At 34.0% G+C, this 18,304-nt stretch overlaps 1 protein-coding gene across 2 annotated transcripts in view; it reads left to right on the top strand.

Annotated features, from left to right (window-relative positions):
• The window catches only part of RDX (radixin), an 85,502-nt gene that overhangs the window by 52,045 nt on the left and 15,153 nt on the right, over positions 1 to 18,304 (top strand). For both annotated transcript variants that reach the window (XM_070623072.1, XM_070623073.1), the window contains 4 exons: positions 1,265 to 1,425; positions 2,302 to 2,394; positions 6,742 to 6,984; positions 7,927 to 8,087. In XM_070623072.1, coding sequence (XP_070479173.1) covers positions 1,265 to 1,425; positions 2,302 to 2,394; positions 6,742 to 6,984; positions 7,927 to 8,087 — 658 coding nt within the window. The remainder of the gene's footprint in view (positions 1 to 1,264; positions 1,426 to 2,301; positions 2,395 to 6,741; positions 6,985 to 7,926; positions 8,088 to 18,304) is intronic.

The following is an 18,304-nucleotide window of genomic DNA, read 5'->3' as shown; positions in this document are numbered from 1 at the left end:
GGCATTCTATTGTCTTCTGTCACAAAACGTCCTTGTTATTAACCAAGACTTGTCAGAATAATATTTAAATAAACTCATTTAAAAACTTTTGGCTTTGTGCTAGTGATATTTTCCTTTCTCATTTAACTCATTAGAATAAGAAAAGAGAATTGTGTGTATGATCTGTACACTTAAGGATTAAAATCTGTGTCATTCATCTCCAGATATTAATTTTCTTCATGCCTGAGGAATGGCTGTGTACTAATAACTCAAAATTTTCAGTAATTCATATAATTCACATCAAAATTCCTATATTGAATTAGAAGAATTATTTTCAATCTTAATGTCATGAGCTTATTTATCTGATACTTAGTTTAAGATAAGTAAAAACTTATGTAAGTTTTAAAGTGTGTTATTTTATAGATTTTTGGAACAGATGGCAAGTTGTTGAGAATAAAACTTTGGAGAGATTTTTATTTCCCCCCTGGGGAAGATTCGCCCTAAGCTAACATCTGTTGCCAATCTTCCTCCTTATTTCTTCCTCCCCATGCCCTTCCAAAAGCCCCAGTACATAGTCGTGTATAGTTGTAAGGTCTTTTGGTTCTTCCATATGAGCTGCCACCACAGCATGGCTAATGACAGACAGGTGGTGTGGTTCTTCACCTGGGAACTGAAACCCAGGCTGCCAAGGCAGAGCGCACTGAACTTTAACTGCTAGGCCATCAGGGCTGGCTCTGGAAAGAGATTTTTTTTCTTTTTCTTTTTTTTTTGAGGAAGATTAGCCCTGAGCTAACGTATGCTGCCAGTCCTCCTCTTTTTGCTGAGGAAGACTGGCCCTGAGCTAGCATCTATCCCCATCTTCCTCTACTTTATATGTGGGATGCGTACCACAGCATGGCTTGCCAAGTGGTGCATAGGTCCGCACCCAGCATCTGAATCGGTGAACCCTGGACCGCTGAAGCAGAACTTGCGCACTTAACTGCTGCGCCATCCAGCTGGCCTGGAAAGAGTATTTTTTTAAAAATAAAATAGAGGATGTGCTTCTAGCTTTATGACATAACTTGAATTACAGAGGATTTTCATTTCTTCATATTTAATTATGTAATAGATTTTTTTTAATTGTTAGGCTTTTGCCAAGTTAAAAACAAGGTAAGTGTTCATTTGTAGTTGTGCTAATTCTTAGAAGCTGTACAGATTAGATTCCTTGCTACTATTTTGGCTTCTTTTGACATTGAGAGTAATTGGAATTAAACATTGTTTTGTGGGATATACATATATTTGACAGAACTAGAAGAACAGACTCGAAAAGCTCTGGAACTGGACCAGGAACGAAAACGAGCGAAAGAAGAAGCAGAAAGGCTTGAAAAGGAGCGTCGAGCTGCTGAAGAGGCCAAGTCTGCTATAGCAAAACAAGCTGCCGACCAGATGAAGAATCAGGAGCAGCTAGTAAGGCGCCTGTCTTAGTTCTGTCTTAGAGAAAAAGAATAATTTAGACAAAAGCATGGAGTGAACCTTGCAAGACTGAGTATATTATACCTTCTGGAAAGCAAACCAAAGATACAAGTAACTTAATAATAAAGGGTGGAAATAAACCTAGAAATTCTATTTCTGCCTTTTAAAAAAAAAACTAAAAGCAAAACAGAATAAAAGATAAGTGGAATCTGTTGCTGACAAAAGATTCTGATTCACTTAAACTTTGCATAAGCCACTGGCATGTTTTGCTTTAGATAAATTGACAATATGTTCTAACTCCTGTAAGATAACTGTAGGCCATAATTGATTGGGTTTTTTGTTTGTTTGGTGGACTTGCAAATAATGAGTATTATGACACTTAGAAGATCCTGGATTTAAATATTGGTTCAAGCATTTACTTGATGTGTGCCTCAGATCCCTCCTTTTGAAAAAGGAGTAATACCACCTAATAGGATTGTTGGGGAATCAAATGAGATTATTTGACAAAATGCTCTTTATAAAGCATTATATAAATACAATTTTTTCTTTTGTAGGCTTTAGCAAATATATTATTGATAAAAGTTAAAAAGTAGCTCCTAAGTTGCACATTTTAAGTTCCCCCTACTGAAACAGAAATAACTAGTCTGTAGATTAATAATTTTCTTTTACTTTGCCTCCTTATTAGCTCCTTAGACCTATTATAAATATTTATGATTTTAAAGAAATATTACCATTTTTTAAAATGGAAGTCTGTCTAAGAAAAACATGTAAAACAGCCCAAGATTGTACATTAAAGCTTTGACGACTTAATATAAATTATTGGAAATATATTAAGCTTTTTAGTGTTGGTAATTATATTGTTCATTTTAGGCAGCAGAACTTGCTGAATTCACTGCCAAGATTGCACTTCTAGAGGAAGCCAAGAAGAAAAAGGAAGAGGAAGCTACTGAGTGGCAGCACAAAGTAATGATTTGTTTGTTCATTCACTGTCATTTATTGAATACCCATTTTGTACCCAGCAGTATGCTGAATTTATAGAGTTGAGTATAAGATACTGTCACAATTTGGAGGGGAAGAGATATCTGTGTGTATTGTAGTAAATATTAATCTATTGATTTAAGCTGAGTACTTTGGGAATACAAAAGAGGTGATTAATTTCTGTGGGAATGAGGCAGGTGTTGGGGAAGCCCTTATAAGTTAAAGGTGGGTCTTGAATAAAATAAATTCAATTTTGAGGTAGGAAAGATTGGGAGTGGTTAGAGACTGAAAAGATAGTCATTCCAGACAGGGGAACTGAATGAGTATAGGAAGTATGACAGATGTGAGGACAACCAGTAAGTGAGCAAAGCTTAGACTATAGGTTCAGAAATTTTGGGAGATGTGGCTGGAAAGTTAGAGAGGAAATTAGGTTGTGAAAGGCTTTAAATAAATGCCCTGCTAAGCAAGATTATGGGGAGTATTTGTAGACATTGGGCTCTGAAGGTTTCAAAACAGGATTGTAGTGTGATCAGGTATGATTTTATAAAAATAACTTAGCAATCAGTTTGAAGGATGGATTGGGATGAAGGGTAGGATTACTTACGAGCTAAAGACCCAAAGCTAGGGTGTAACAGAGTAAAGACGAACAGGAATTGTTGAGAGACATTTTGTGGTAAACTCAAAAGGGTGTGGCAACCAAATGATCGGATATAAAGTTGAATTAGAGGGATGCAGTGAAGATGATACTGAGATTTCTAATATGAGTTTCTAAGTAGATGAAACCACTGTTGTCTGAAATAGCACACAAGTGAAAAATCAGGCTTTAGTTGGAGGCCTGGGGGATTTTAAAATCATAAGAGTTTAATTCAAACTTTAAATAACATTAACTCTTAAATGGAACTATGATAATAGGAACTATAATAATAATTTTGTACACCCGAAGGTATATGACTTTTCTAAAATAAAATGTGAATATGGTTTCTTTCACTCTTAGCTTAAATTTTCTTTGTAGCAGTTTAAACTTTATAAGTAAGTTTTTGATATATTGAGAATTATGTATTCATGTGTATATAACTCCACAAAAGGAATAAAACTCTGTTAACCTACTGTTACACTACTTTCTTTATTAGAATTTTATAGAAACAAATAAACTTTTTTCTTTTTAAAGATTGGCCCTCAGCTAGCATCTGTTGCCAATCTTCGTTCTTTTCCTCCTTCTTCTCTCCAAAGCCCCCCAGTACATAGTTGTGTATCCTAGTTGTAGGGTCTTGTGTTTCTGCTATGTGGAACGCCGTCTCAGCATGGCTTGATGAGCAGTGCTGGGTCTGTGCCCAGCATCTGAACTGGTGAAACCCTGGGCCACCGATGTGAAGCACGTGAACTTAACCACTCGGCCACGGAACTAGCCCCTGAAACACATAAACTTTTAAAAATAACATATCATAGAGGCAAATCTTGTGAACTGTAGAAATTAGAAAATGCACTCAAAAGAAAAATCACATTCCTACAAACTAGGATCACTATTTTAACACCTTAGTGCATATCCCTCCAGGATCTTTTCCTGTTTGCGTATGTGTATGCATACACATTTATATGTTCAGAGTGAGGTCATACTGTGCATACTATTCCATTTTAGTCAGTTTTCATCTTATCTAATTTTAGACTATATTCAGTTTTTTATTTAGATATAATTGACATATAACATTTTGTTAGCTTCAGATATACAACATAATGATTCAATATTTATATATATTGCAAAATGATCACCACAATAAGTTGTTAGCATCTATCACCGTACATAGTTGTAAAATTTTTTCTCTTGTAATGAAAACTTTTAAGATTTATTCTCTTAAGAATTTTCAAATATGCAATACAATATTATTAACTCTAGTCCCCATGCTGTACATCACATTTCCAGAACGTGTTTATTTTATAGCTGGGAGTTTATATACTTTTTAATCTCCTTCACCCGTTTCACCCATACCCACCTCTTGTAACCACCAATCTGTTCTCTGTGTTCATGAGCTCAGTTTTGTTTTGTTTTACGATTCCATGTATAGAGGCCAGCCCTGTGGCTGTGGTTAAGTTTTTGTGCTCTGCTTTGGTGACTTGGAGTTTGCTGGTTCAGATCCTGGGTGTGGACCTACACACCACTCATTAAGCCATGCTGTGGTGGCATCTCCCCTAGAAGAACTGGAATGACTTACAACTAGGATATCCAACTATGTACTGTGGCTTCGGGGAGGAAAAAAAGAGGAAGATTGGCAACAGATGTTAGCTCAGCGCCAGTCTTCCTCAACAGAAAGCATACCTTAAAAAAAAAAAAAAAGATTCCACATATAAGTGAGATCATATGGTATTTATCTTTCTCTCCCTCACTTATTTCACTTAATGTAACGTCCTCAAGGTCCGTCCATGTTGTTGCAAATAGCAAGATTTCCTTCTTTTTTATGGCTAAATAATATTCCATTGTGTATGTATACACCACATTTTCTTTATTAATTCATCCACTGTGACACTTAGAGGTTTCTTCCATATCTTGGCTATTGTAAATAATGCTGCAGTGAACATGGGAGTGCATATATTTTTTTGAGTTAGTGATTTCCTTTTCTTTGGTTAAATACCCAGAAGTGGAGTTGCTGGATCATATGGTAGTTCTATTTTTTCATTTTTTGAGGTACCTCCATACTGTTTTCCATAATGGCCTCACCAATTTATATTCCCACCAATGATGCACAAGAAAAAAGGGTTCCCTTTTCTCCACATCCTCGCCAATGCTTGTTATCTTTTTGAGAATAACCATTCTAACAGGAATGAGGTGATATCTCATTGTGGTTTTGATTTGCATTCCCCTGATTAGTGATTTTGAGTACCTTTTCATGTATCTGTTGGCCATCTGTATGTCTTCTTTGGAAAAATGTCTATTTAGATCCTCTGCCCATTTTTTAATAGAATTATTTGTGTTTTTTGCTATTGAGTTGTATGAGTTCTTTGTATATTTTGGATATTAACCCCTTATCAGATATATGATTTGCAAATATTTTGTCCCATTTGGTAGGTTGCCTTTTCATTTTATTGATGGTTTTCTTTGCTGTACAGAAACTTTTTGGTTTGCTGTAGTCCCACATGTTTACTTTTTGCTTTTGTGGCCTTTGCTTTTGGTGTCAAATCCAAAAAATGATTGCCAAGACCAACGTCAAGGAGCAACTAAGTTTTCTTCCAGGAGTTTTGTGGTTTCAGGTCTTAGGTTCACATCTTTCATCCATTTTGAGTTGATTTTTGTGTATGGTGTAAGATAGTGGTCCAGTTTCAGTCTTTTGCGTGTGGCTGTCCAGTTTTCCCGACACCGTTTATGGAAGGGACTGTCTTTTCCCACTGTACATTCTTGGCTACTTTGTTGTAAATTAGTTGTCCATATATATATTTCTGGGCAGACTATATTCAAAATTGACCCAAGAAGTCCTTTATAGATAATTTGCCAGGCCAGTGTCCAAAGTAGGACTTTGCACTGCGTCTGTTTGCTCTAAATCTCTTTTAAAGTAGGCCAGTTCTTTTTAGGATACTAAGTAATTGAAAGGACCTTCAGATTGTCCCTCCTCTTATATTTGTCTCCTTTCTTCCTCATGATGTCATTCAGCTTGTCCTTTTATTGTTAATATTTCCTGTAAATTGGAAGATAGACCTAAAACCTTGAATGATTCAAGTTAAGTTTTTGGCTACAATGCCTTATAGGTAAGACTTCCGTATCATTTATCATCCAAATTAGAACATTTTTGAGAGTGAAAGGGAGTTTTATTAATCATGACATCATGACAACAGTGTAATGCAAGATTTTCCAGGCAAACCAGCACGATATGGTCACTCAAATAATGAATGATGCTGGATTCTTCTGTTGTATCATATCAGAAGACAGTATCTAGTTAACCCACCATTAGTGATTTTAATTGATCATTGGAATAGAATAATGACAGTCTGATTCCTCCACTGTCTGGTTACATTTTCCTCTTTGTGGCTAAAATGTAATCTATTAGGTGTAGCATTCTTTGGCATTGTACTAATATCCATTTCTCATCGACTATTTGCAGAACAATTTTAGCAACAATTGATAATCCTTGCCAGAATTAATAATTCTGTTAGGGTGTGCAAAGTGATGTTTTTAAATTCTATCACTCCTACCTGTTGTCATTCTTCTATAAAAATAGAGCTTTCATCAATAGGGTCTATTTTCATTACTCTGCAATATAGTTTCTGTTAGAAAGGACGGATAGCATGATTGTTTTAATTATAAGTTTTAAAAGTAAGTTGCTGATAAACTTATTTTATAATATTCAGGCTTTTGCAGCCCAGGAAGACTTGGAAAAGACCAAAGAAGAGTTAAAAACTGTGATGTCTGCCCCCCCTCCACCTCCACCACCACCGGTCATTCCTCCAACAGAAAATGAACATGATGAACATGATGAGAATAATGCTGAGGCTAGCGCTGAATTATCAAATGATGGGGTAATGAACCATAGAAGTGAGGAGGAACGCGTAACAGAAACACAGAAAAATGAGCGTGTTAAGAAGCAACTCCAGGTATTTAAAATTTGCAGTTGTATGCACGTTTAAAATATAGTTTACATTTTCTTTTTTTATTAAGTTAAACTTATTAAAAATGATCATTAGATTTTGTGGAAGCCTTGAACACTAGCTGGTCTTGTGATTGCTTTGTGGGTGCTTGGCCTACAGTTGCATTATTTCATTTCATCTATTGTATGATCCTGTTAGCACACCCTTGTTTGTTAGTCTTGTGTAATCAGGCCTTAACCAGTAAGTTATTCTTTAACTATAGCTTGACTCTTGTTAAAAGATAATATTTTAATGCTGTGTTTAAAAAGCAAATGAATTTAATTTTTAAATAGTAAAGTATATATTAAAGGCAATGAAAATTTAATACACTAGTTGTATGACATTATATCATCTGAATTATTTGTTCAGATTTTATAATGGTGAAAGGTCAGTTTATTAAATTTGCATAATTAGAATAAAATAGGAAATTTTAATATTAAACTTTCTTTCCAGGTAAGTTCTATAATTTTTTAATTGGTGAAATCTTTAAATATTAATAAAGAAAGTGAGGTGATAGTTGAATAAAATATTAAGACTTTTGGAGAAAGCGTTTCTAGTGGTGTAGATTTTTATCTATAAATTATTCTATAATGGCTACATTGCACGTTTTGTAAGTCATTTCAAGTATTGTTGGAGAAACTTAAGGAAATTTAGAATAATACACAAAATTGTCATGGTTGATGAGTGTAGAAATGAAAGGCCATGAGTATTCCTTCCTAACCACTACCCCTATTATTACTAAAAGTAAAACAAACTTACACACTTTAAAGAAAAAGATTTTACAATGGAAATTTTAATGTACTAAAAAAGTCAGATTTGTTATATGTATGTTTTTGTCTTTAAACTTTTTCATGTTTTTAAAATCTAAGGAAAAAAATCATAGTCATAATTTTTATTTTTTAAACATAGGCATTAAGTTCAGAATTAGCCCAAGCCAGAGATGAAACAAAGAAAACACAAAATGATGTTCTTCATGCTGAGAATGTTAAAGCAGGCCGTGATAAGTACAAGACTCTGCGACAGATTCGACAAGGCAATACAAAGCAGCGTATTGATGAGTTTGAAGCAATGTGAGAGCTGTTATTTTGCATACGTGTTCTTCATAAGCTGAACCACCAACAGAGAAAAGCAGGCCTTTGCAGATGTGATGGAGTGCATCCCACCTTGCCAAAGCACTTATACCAGTTTGACTGTGGTGACTAACAGACGTATCTAAGGGGAACTCTTCCTCATTAAGGCAGTGTGATATCATGTTTGGTTTTCCTTTTTTTTTGGGCCAGGGAATGGAGAACAGTGTTCCATCACCTTTCACGATTTTCATTTTCCATTTTTTTTCTGTTGAAGATTAACACTAATTATCACGTCTGACCAATGTGTATGTGTGATTTAAGCACTTTGTATGTTTCAAAGGATGATGGTTACTTACTGAGTGTTTAGGTAGAGCACTCTGGTTTTCCTCGCCCCTCCCATGTTTTATCTGCACATATTTTCACATTCTTTCTCATTCATATTTTCTCAATGTCTCCTTGTATCTTGCCATACCACCATACAGATCATTGGCAGTGTTTAAAATGAGGGTAGGTGACAGGGTGGACAGTGTTTGATCATTGTGAGAAAACAGATATCAATCATGAAGAGGATTAGAATGTTGAATGGTGTAGTGTGCAGCTGGTGGCTAAGTTTTTAAATCCCAATTTAATTACATTATTGGATATTTGATGTTTGCTTACTAAATTACAGTCATCTTTGACAGCTGAATTGATTGGTGTTTCATCTCCTGTCACCCTTTGGCTTTCTTTACTTACCAATTCACAAAGGTGTAGACAGCAGGTAGTAGGTCCCTAGGAAAATTTATTGATGAAACGTTATCTGCAAATAACAGTCATCTTTGAAAGATTTAAAAGTTTTGTTCTTTCATAGATTGATTTAGACAAAGAGATATTTAATAAAAGAAAATATCGTTTGTTGGTAATTGATTATAATCATTAAAAAGAACTTGGACCTTTCTGGAAGGACAGCCTATGAAAACATTAGTCCCAGAGAAGGGACAATAAATACTACCTCACTACTACACCTGCGATGACTGGTTGTTCAAACACAACAGAGTGTGTCAGCTGTATGTTTTATAATACATAGTGATGCTTTCAATCATGAAGGAATATTTTTGAGATTTCCTTTTATCTTCAGAATATCTTAGAGTGCTAAATTTTTAACTGCCTTTTTGTTGAGCTGAATTGTGGGACTTTGTACTAAAATTGTAAGCTCTTGCTGGTATACTATCTTCCTGGAGGGGTGTTGTATGCCTGAGGAAGTAAGTATGTGTGTGTGTGTGTGTGTGTGTGTGTGTGTGTGTGTGTGTGTGTGAGTGTGTGAGAGAGCGAGAGAGGTTTCCCTTGTAGCATGTGAAGAATGTCTGTACCTTCATTTCCTGATGTAATTGTTACATAATCATTTTAGCATATTTGATTTCTAAATCATTGTGCTTATTTTTTTCAATCTCTAACTAAGAATACTTAAATTTGTTTTTTTAAACCTATTTTAGAAATTATAATGTTAGGTTATATTAAGCTCAATTATGTCTTACAAGGAAATCTTTCCTGTTTGAAAGATGTTCTAATACTCACGTGTTCTAACATTTTCTTTATTGTAAAATATCTAGATTTGGAGATAAGAAAAGCCTTGTTTTCTCTGGGTGGTTCAGCTACTTTCCATTTGGTATTATGCACTCAAATTTACATTTATCTATTAAAATTGCCATTTTGTTAAACATTTTTCATGCACAGTAGATCCAACTTGTGTCTGAAAATATCTCTTGTGCTTTTTTGATTTTGCTGACTTTAAAAGGATTAATCTGGGCAGACATAATGAAAAGGAAAGGTTGCATTTAATATATTTTTTGGACTTTGTAGGACAAAAGATAACTGGTTACCCTTGAAGTCACTGTTGTACGGTGGTTGTGCATATGCTTCAAAATACTGTGGAAGAGAATGTTTCTGCTTGCAGCATGCTAGAGGACTAGAGGGTGAACGCTGCTGTTGATGCTTTCAAGCCTGTGTTCACTTTTCCAGAGCGTTAAAACAATTGCCATAAAGGGGAAAACTTGGACTTCCGTTGGATTTTTATTAATTTTCTTCATTTTGAATTGTGTGCACTACCATTGTCACATCAGTTTGATATCAGTGTTGAAAAATTACCAGTTATATTTGCTGTTTATAATCTATTTGTAGATTAGGATTAAAATGGATTTAATCCATTTTTAAAGCTGTGTGAATTTTTCTAAACAGGAACAACTATTTGCAATATAGGTTTTCATAGTGATTAAACCAATTATAACTTTTATTATTAGCAATTGAGAGCACATGTTCATATAGCAATGTAAAAATATATTAATGAGTATTTGGTAAATTCCAACAGGCTTTTACCATTAGCATAATTTTGTGTTGTACAATTAAGTTACAATTACATCTATAATTTTGGATAACATTCATTGGTTAACAATAAAGTGACAAAAGCTCATGCCTTCGAGGTCCACTGTTGTTATTTAACATGGATTTCTTGTATATTTCCTGAAAGTTATAATCTCTGTTAGACTTATGAATCATCACATCTTAAAAATGAGAAGTGGATAGGGAAAATGTCAAAATCTTCATAGATTTACTCTTTTCCCCCAGATTATATCTCTTTTGGTATGGAAGTAATACCGATTGTTAGTTCTGTGGAAAAATTAAATAATTAAATTAAATTGACTCTCTTGATAACATAAAATCAGTTAAGATTTCCAATCATTGCTTTTATTTTATAGTGTTTAGTTTCTTTTTCCTAAGGAAAATAGTTTCATTGTCCTTGATTAATCTTGCTATTAAAATGCTAATGTTCTTTAACGAACTGTATACTAAGTGCATTTACTTAAATACGTATTCTTACTTCAAAGCTACGTTACAGAGCAGTTAGCATAATTTTAGAAGTTAATTCTCTTTGTAAAAGTTTTTTACTAATTTTTAACATAAAGATGATTCTTAAACAAAGTGATAAATCTATTCTCATAGTAAAAGCCAGGTGTCTTCTCAGTTTATAGTAATATTTACGTATCACTTTATTATTTCTATTCCCAAAGGCAAGTAGTGTTTTCTTTACTCTGATCCTATCAAAAAAGTAAAGGGAATTTTATGTAAGATTTTGCCTTATATGTCTTTTATATCTCAGTTTTTCCTTAACTAGAATTACCACTTACAAAGTTATCTTAGACTGTATTGGAACTCATTCCTGATCGTCATTAGAAAAGAGTTTCAATATTAATATTGTGATTAAAAATAAAAAATGCCCACCACTTTCTGTCTCAGTTTTGATTACCTTGTTGATGGGTGATGTTTTTAGAAATGAAGATAATATAAAAAAACTTTTTAGGTCCAAAAGCATCTCATTCTGTCTATACATGATGAAAACAATCTTTAAAATCTAAAGCTTAAAGATACAGAATTTCTGCCTTTAGCATTGATTTACTGAACTGATTAGTAAACCAAAGCTTAGATATCTTTATTAAGAACAAGGGAGGGGCTGGCCTGGTGGCATAGTGGTTAAGTTCACACACTCTGCTTTCGTGGCCTGGGGTTCGTGGATCTGGATCCTGAGTGCTGACCTACATTGCTCATCAAGCTATGCTGTAGTGGCATCCCACATACAAAATAGAGGAAGACTGGCACAGATGTTAGCTCAGGGCTAATCTTCCTCAAGCAAAAAGAGAGGAAGATTAGCAACAGATGTTAGCTCAGGGCCAATCTTCCACAGTGGGGGAAAAAAAGAATAAAGGAAAACATTTAACTATGGAACTACACTGGTAGACAGGTTCCCTTCGTCTTTAACTATGTTCTAAATGAACAGAACTTTAGCATTTTCTTATTTCTTCATTCTTTTTTTAGCCAGAAGGTTATCAAATATTCTTATGTAGTTTACCATGTAGAATGATGGTATTCTAGTACGTTTCAAAAGCGCAGTGGATTCTGCAGATGTTTTGTTAACTTCATAAAATGTCAAGGCAAACTGACTCCTCACATTCTACACTGGTAGCAAGGAAAAATTCTCTCATAGTAGTGTGTCCTATGTCAAAGCTTATCACATTCCCATCCTTGGCTTTTCCAATTAAATAATCTTAAGTCCCGTTTTTTTCCTAGTGGACCTGCTTCTTAGTATGTCCATCTTTCAAGATTTTAAAAAGTGCCATTTTCCCTCTAGAAAGATCATGACTCCTTGCTTTGTCACCTCAATGTTTTAACCTCCCTTAAACTTGGTGATTAAGAGTTTCCTGATTTGAGTTACGTATATACTACTTTAGGAGTTGAAGTATCCATCATTATTTCCCATAAAATTTTAAGGTTAAAGATCATTACTGAGATAATTACCCTATGGCATATCTTGTAAATTCAGGTTTATGTTTGCCTCCGGAGTTCAATAGCCACTAAATGGTTCCAGGTTCTTAGTTAATGACCTTATTTAGCCAATACGTTTTTATCAAGCACCTGCTATATTCTAGGATATAGAAGCAAAATTAGAATGGCTGTGACCTCTTTGTTTTGGCTTATCTTAAAATGTGGAACTTCAAATATTAATTTATCTTAGCTCTGAGATCATTTGCATTAATCCGTTACAATACTAGATTTCTTTATGATGGCAACACCATTTGGTTGATTCATGTTATTTGTATGCCCAGATTCTTCCGTGCTTTTATCTAGTCAGTTGCTTCCATCCATGTAATTTATTATTTTTATTACTCTGTTCTAATTGTTCACTTTTATTTAATGATTATTTTAAAAATTTAGATTCACTTTGTTATTTATGCATGTCATCTAGTTTGCTCCTAAAAATAGTGATACTGGTTTTCGTTTACTAAGTCTATATAGCCAAAATCCATCTTCCTAGTGGTAATATGGGATCACAATTTCTGAGATTTATGTGATGATCCTTGAGAAAGTTCCTTTTGATAACACATGGATTTATTATATGAAATGCTGCTTGCACTGTGTTATAATGTATACCACGATATCTTTCAATTATTTTGCAACTTAAGATGTTTTATCTTTTGTTTTAGACCTAGCAGTGCGTGTGTGCCTTAGACTCTTAAGGCAATACCTCCTCCCTCCCTTTCCTTTTGTTTATACTGAAAAGTCTCTGTAATTCAAGTCTAACGTTGGAAACCTGTATGCCGTCATTCCGTTTATATAATTATTTACTTTTAAATTTTAGCTCATTTGGATAAAAGCTACAATTGTATGATGACAGAAAATACTACAACGTAAGATCGATAGAGGAAAATTAGTGACTGATAGAGAAGAAGAGTATACAGGATAGTTTCTCAAGTATGCTTGTTCTTTGATAAATTAATTTTTATTTTATAGGTCAAATTTTAAATATTGGTCAATATTTAAAGATATCCTAAAAAATAAAGTGCCTAATTTTAAAAGTTTTTCTAACTTTCTAGGAAGACTCATTTATTTTACACAACTGACAAACCAGTTAAGTAAAGTAATTAGTTATAACTATATTAAATATTGAGGAGTTTAATGGAGTTACTTTTCATTTGAATCTTCATTTTTTTGTGTTAAAATATACGTAACCTAAGATTTACCATTTTAACCATTTTCAACTGTACAGTTTAGTGACATTAAGTACGTTCACCTTGTTGTGCAACCGTCACCACTGTCCATCTCCAGAACTTTTCCATCATCCCAGATAGAATCTCTGTACGCATTAAACACTAGCTCCACATTCCTCCCTCTTCCCAGTCCCTGGTAATCTACTTTCTGTCTCTGAATTGACTACTTTAGGTACCTCATATAGGTGGACTCCTGTAATATTTGCCCTTTTGTGTCTGACTTATTGCACTATGTTTTCAAGGTTCATCCATGTTACAGCATGTATCAGAATTTTATTATTTTTTCAGGCTCAGTAATATTCCGTTGGATGTATATACCACATTTTCTTTATTCATTCATTGGTCAGTGGACGTTTGGATTCTTTCCACATTTTGACTGTTATGAACAATGCTGCTTTGTACATTGGTGTACAAATATCTGTTCAAGTCTCTTCTTTCAGTTCTTTTGGGTACATACCCAGAAATGGAATTACTGAATCATGTGGTAATTCTATGCTTAATTTTTTGAGGAACTGCCAATACTATTGTTCTTAGCCTCTGCACCATTTTACATTTTCATCAATAATGCATAATTTCTCTACATCCTGACCAACACTTGTTATTTTTTGTTTGTTTTTGATAATAGCCACCTGGTAGATGAAGTGGTATCTCGTTCTAGTTTTGATTTGCATTTTCCAATGATGTATTTTTCTCTCTGACGTTGAACATATTTTCATGTGCTTGCTGACCACTTGTATATCTTCTTTGCCAAAGTGTTTGTTTATTCACATTCTGTCTGCTTTTTAATTGAGTTGTTTGTTTTTTATTATTGAGTTGTAGGAGTTCTTTATATATTCTGTTATTAATCTCTTATCAGATATATGAGCTGCAAATTTTCTCCTGTGGGTTGTCTTTTCACTCTGTTGATAGTGTCCTTTGATGCAGAAAAGTTTTTAATTTTGATGAAGCCCAATTTATCTATTTTTCCCTTTTGTTGCCTGTGCTTTTAGTCTTCATGTTTTTTAAAGAGAAAAAATTATTTTGATGAGGATGGTATTACTGAAAAGCAGAGCAGAACATATGTTATGTACAGTGGTTAGAGTCTAGAGAGATGGAAAGTAGGCTGTCTTGACTGGAATAGAAAATGTGGTTCGCTGTGCACTGACTGTGGGACGGGGGAGCTGGAGTGAGCCGGGCCAGGGATTTCTGGAGACTTGAATCTTCTGGTTTAATTTGATTTGAAGACATGTGGTGCCTTTGGGAACGCGGTCACGGAAAGGAATAATAACTAAACTTTGCTCCGAAGGAAAATTCGTGCTGCTATGTATAGTATACTAGCAAGTGCAGAGGATACAGAAAGCTTCATAGAGGAACTACATGTGCTGTAATTAGCCTGAAGAAAGGCTGTGGGCATGGGAATGAATTACAGCCCTACCTTCTGAGCATCTCAAGGAAATAGCTAGATGTAATTTGCTCTCATGTTTGCTGTATGTAGTAATGTTTTTTTCTTCTGCCTATTTTCCAAGTGACCTCTTTTGGGACAGTTTCAACCTTTGTTTTTATTCTTTTATTCATGACGTTTTGGGACTGTGTTCTTTAGTGGTACAAAAACGAGAACTAGAAATTAAAGACACCCAAGCACAAATGGCTTCGATTCTGAGTTCTAATTTCAGGTCTTATACCTGTGCTTTGTTTTTTATAAGCAGTTTCATACTTCTGAATCAGATTGTCTATTTCAGAGTATTTCTGTGGAATCAGATCTAGAAACTGAGATACCAATGCATTGTCTTCCCAAAAAGTGTGTAATGCCTGACCAAGGGTTAATATCCATGTACTTTGAATTATTAATACTTGTTTCTAGTTGAAGAACCATTACAGAGTGTGTTTACGACAGTTCCATCAATATCCTTTCTGCTCCAAGATGATCCTAATAGTGTAGTTTCTGAAAGAAACTTGAAGTGTTTTTTTAAAACAGGTTTTAATGGTTTAGAAAAATAGTTCTTTTAGATCATTATGAAGGGTTTATATTCACCAAAACACAACTCAGTGAAGATTATCTCAGTATACACACACAATTATTCACTGGCTGTGACAGCTTTGAACAACTTACTTTGTCTGGAAATTTCTGTAGGGTTTTTAAAGTTGAGAATCACGTTTGATTGTACTCAGTTTAGCTTCTGCTAGAAGAATGATTTGATTCATGTGCTTATGCCCAAATGATATTAGTTTTTTATCTTATTATTTTTCCTTGTTTTCCCCAGACAATTCCTAATACAATATACTTCACAATTTTTAGGCCATAGAAGTTTTTGCGTATAGATAAATATAATCCTTTGGTAATCTAAATTACAAGTGGATGGTTTTCCTTTAACTTTAAAGAAAACTTTGAAGTTAACTTTTTTGGCACTGACTTTAAAATATGATGACTTACTGTTGGTATGTAGATTAAATGTAGAATTTTGCAACTTTTTAATTTGTCTTTTAGAAGTACTTTCTATCAAAAGACAAAATCAATGTATGCAAAAGGAAATCATAATTCAGTGGTCTGTTTACTTTTTAAAAATTGTTTCATTAATATTTCCAAATGTAGTACATGATAGTAGCTCATTTTAGTTTCTTAGAACCTTTACGTTGATTAAACTATCATTTTTTTCCGAGAAATATTAACATCTTTTAAAAGTAGTTGATCATAAGTATGAAAAATGTTTTCATTGATAGGTGCAAAATAACATAAAATCACTGTTGCTTAGCAGTTTATATACATTCTCAAAATAGCATGAGAAAATACCTCAATTTTATAAAAACTTACAGTACCAAACAGTATAAAACCTGGAATTAGAACCCAGAACTTAATCATCTGTATAGTTTATAGTATAGTTTAATGTGCTGGGCCACATATATTTCATATTAGCTGATGTTTTAAGGATATTGATAATGAATTTGGGGGACATAGGCTGGATCAAAGGCTTTGCATCAATCTGTGAAGAAGATGTATCCATTGGAAAAGTAGATTTGCATCTTTAGAGGAGATTCTTGGCATTAATATTTTTGGAATATTCTCAAGCATTAGGAAGACCGGAAGCAAGTATGTCTTCTAGATTAGTGGTGTGATGTATGCAGGTAAGAACATGTTATCTGCCACCTCTTATTTTTGAGCCATTGTGCTTTAGTTCTTAGCCATTAGAAATTTAAAAAGTTTTCAATTTAATGGTGTTATGAAAGGAATGCTGAATGGGAAACATTCCTCCTTTTTTCCCATAAAGTAATAAGACTAATCCATACATACATGTGTGCTCACAGAGGCATTCATTCTTCCAGTGATTTATGGAGCAATTGCTGGTTATGCACAGCGCTGTTAGAGTTAGGGGCGATAGACGAGACCTTGTGACTATTGTAGGAAATTGTAGTTAAGTCAGAGAGTTGAGACGTGGACTCAAATTAAGGTATAGAAAGTAAAGTAAATACCAGAAGAAAAATGGAGATAAAATGTACAGAAGTTAGAGAAATGAGAGGTCACTTAGGTGCTAATTAGCAAACAAGCAGCATGATAGTGATTTGACTAAGAAAGTTGAGAAATGTTTTCTTCATTTCTTCATATTGCTGCTGGGGCTCATTGAAAGTTATAAATCTGTCACTAGGTCGGCTAGCTAATAGTTTAGATTTGTTAACTTGGTTCTCTGCCAGTAAGAATTGCATATTCTTTAATATCAAATACAAATGTGTCTGGTTTTCTTGTAGTAGAGTCTATTGAGTATAAGCAACCTTAATAATAATGGTTTATATTAGAATAGCCAATAATGAAATGTAATTTAATATTAGAGTTTTCATATAGCATTTTAGGTTAACTACTGTGTTTAACTTGACAGTAATTTTACCACTCTTGACTATAAATTATTTTTCTACTCTATAACTATCAGATTATCCATTACCTCAAGCAGTACTGGTAAAATTTCCTTCTCAAACACTGATTGTGTTAATTTTTGTAGGTTTGTGTAGCAGTAACTTGTATCATAACAAAAGCATCAGAAAACAGATATTTAAGGATTTTGGGGGGGGACTTTTTTTAAGCGTTTAAATAATTGTTATTGCCAAATTTTCTCCTTTTTTAATTTAATGAAACAATTTTCAGCTATGCTTAGAGATAATTGTTTTTAAAAAACTAGAAAAGTAGGTATTAAATTACAAATGTTTTTAGGAAATGTATATTTTTCATTGGCTTCCAGTATTATCATGTGTTGAAGTTGCTAAATACTAAAGGTGCTTTAGGTCATACTTAGCTACTTGATGTTGAAGCCTCATTTTTAAAAACTTGGTTAAATCATTACAGTTTTTAAAAATCAGTGATACATGAACATGAAACAAAATTCAGTAGGTACACTGGGCTAACTCTAGAACAGTAAGCCTCTCCCTGTCCTCTGTCTTCCGCCTGCCCCAGAGTAACTCGTGTGTTGGTCGTCTGCCTCCCGGAGAAGAGCTGCACACGCACCAGCGTGTTATGTGGTTGTGTTGCTTATGTGAATTAGAGCATTCTTCACTCGCGCGTTTGTGCTTCTTCACTGAAGGGTGTATTTTGGAAGTCATTGCATATCAGTACAAAAATACCCTGGTATTTAATTGTATGCATGGCCCTTACTTCCAGTGCACATTTATGTTTTTACCAAT

The sequence above is a fragment of the Equus przewalskii genome, chromosome 6 (genome assembly GCF_037783145.1).
Source record: "Equus przewalskii isolate Varuska chromosome 6, EquPr2, whole genome shotgun sequence".
NCBI classification, from domain to species: Eukaryota; Metazoa; Chordata; class Mammalia; order Perissodactyla; family Equidae; genus Equus; species Equus przewalskii.
The sequence above is the reverse complement of the archived record's forward strand: the minus strand, read 5'-3'. Positions and strand labels throughout refer to the sequence as shown.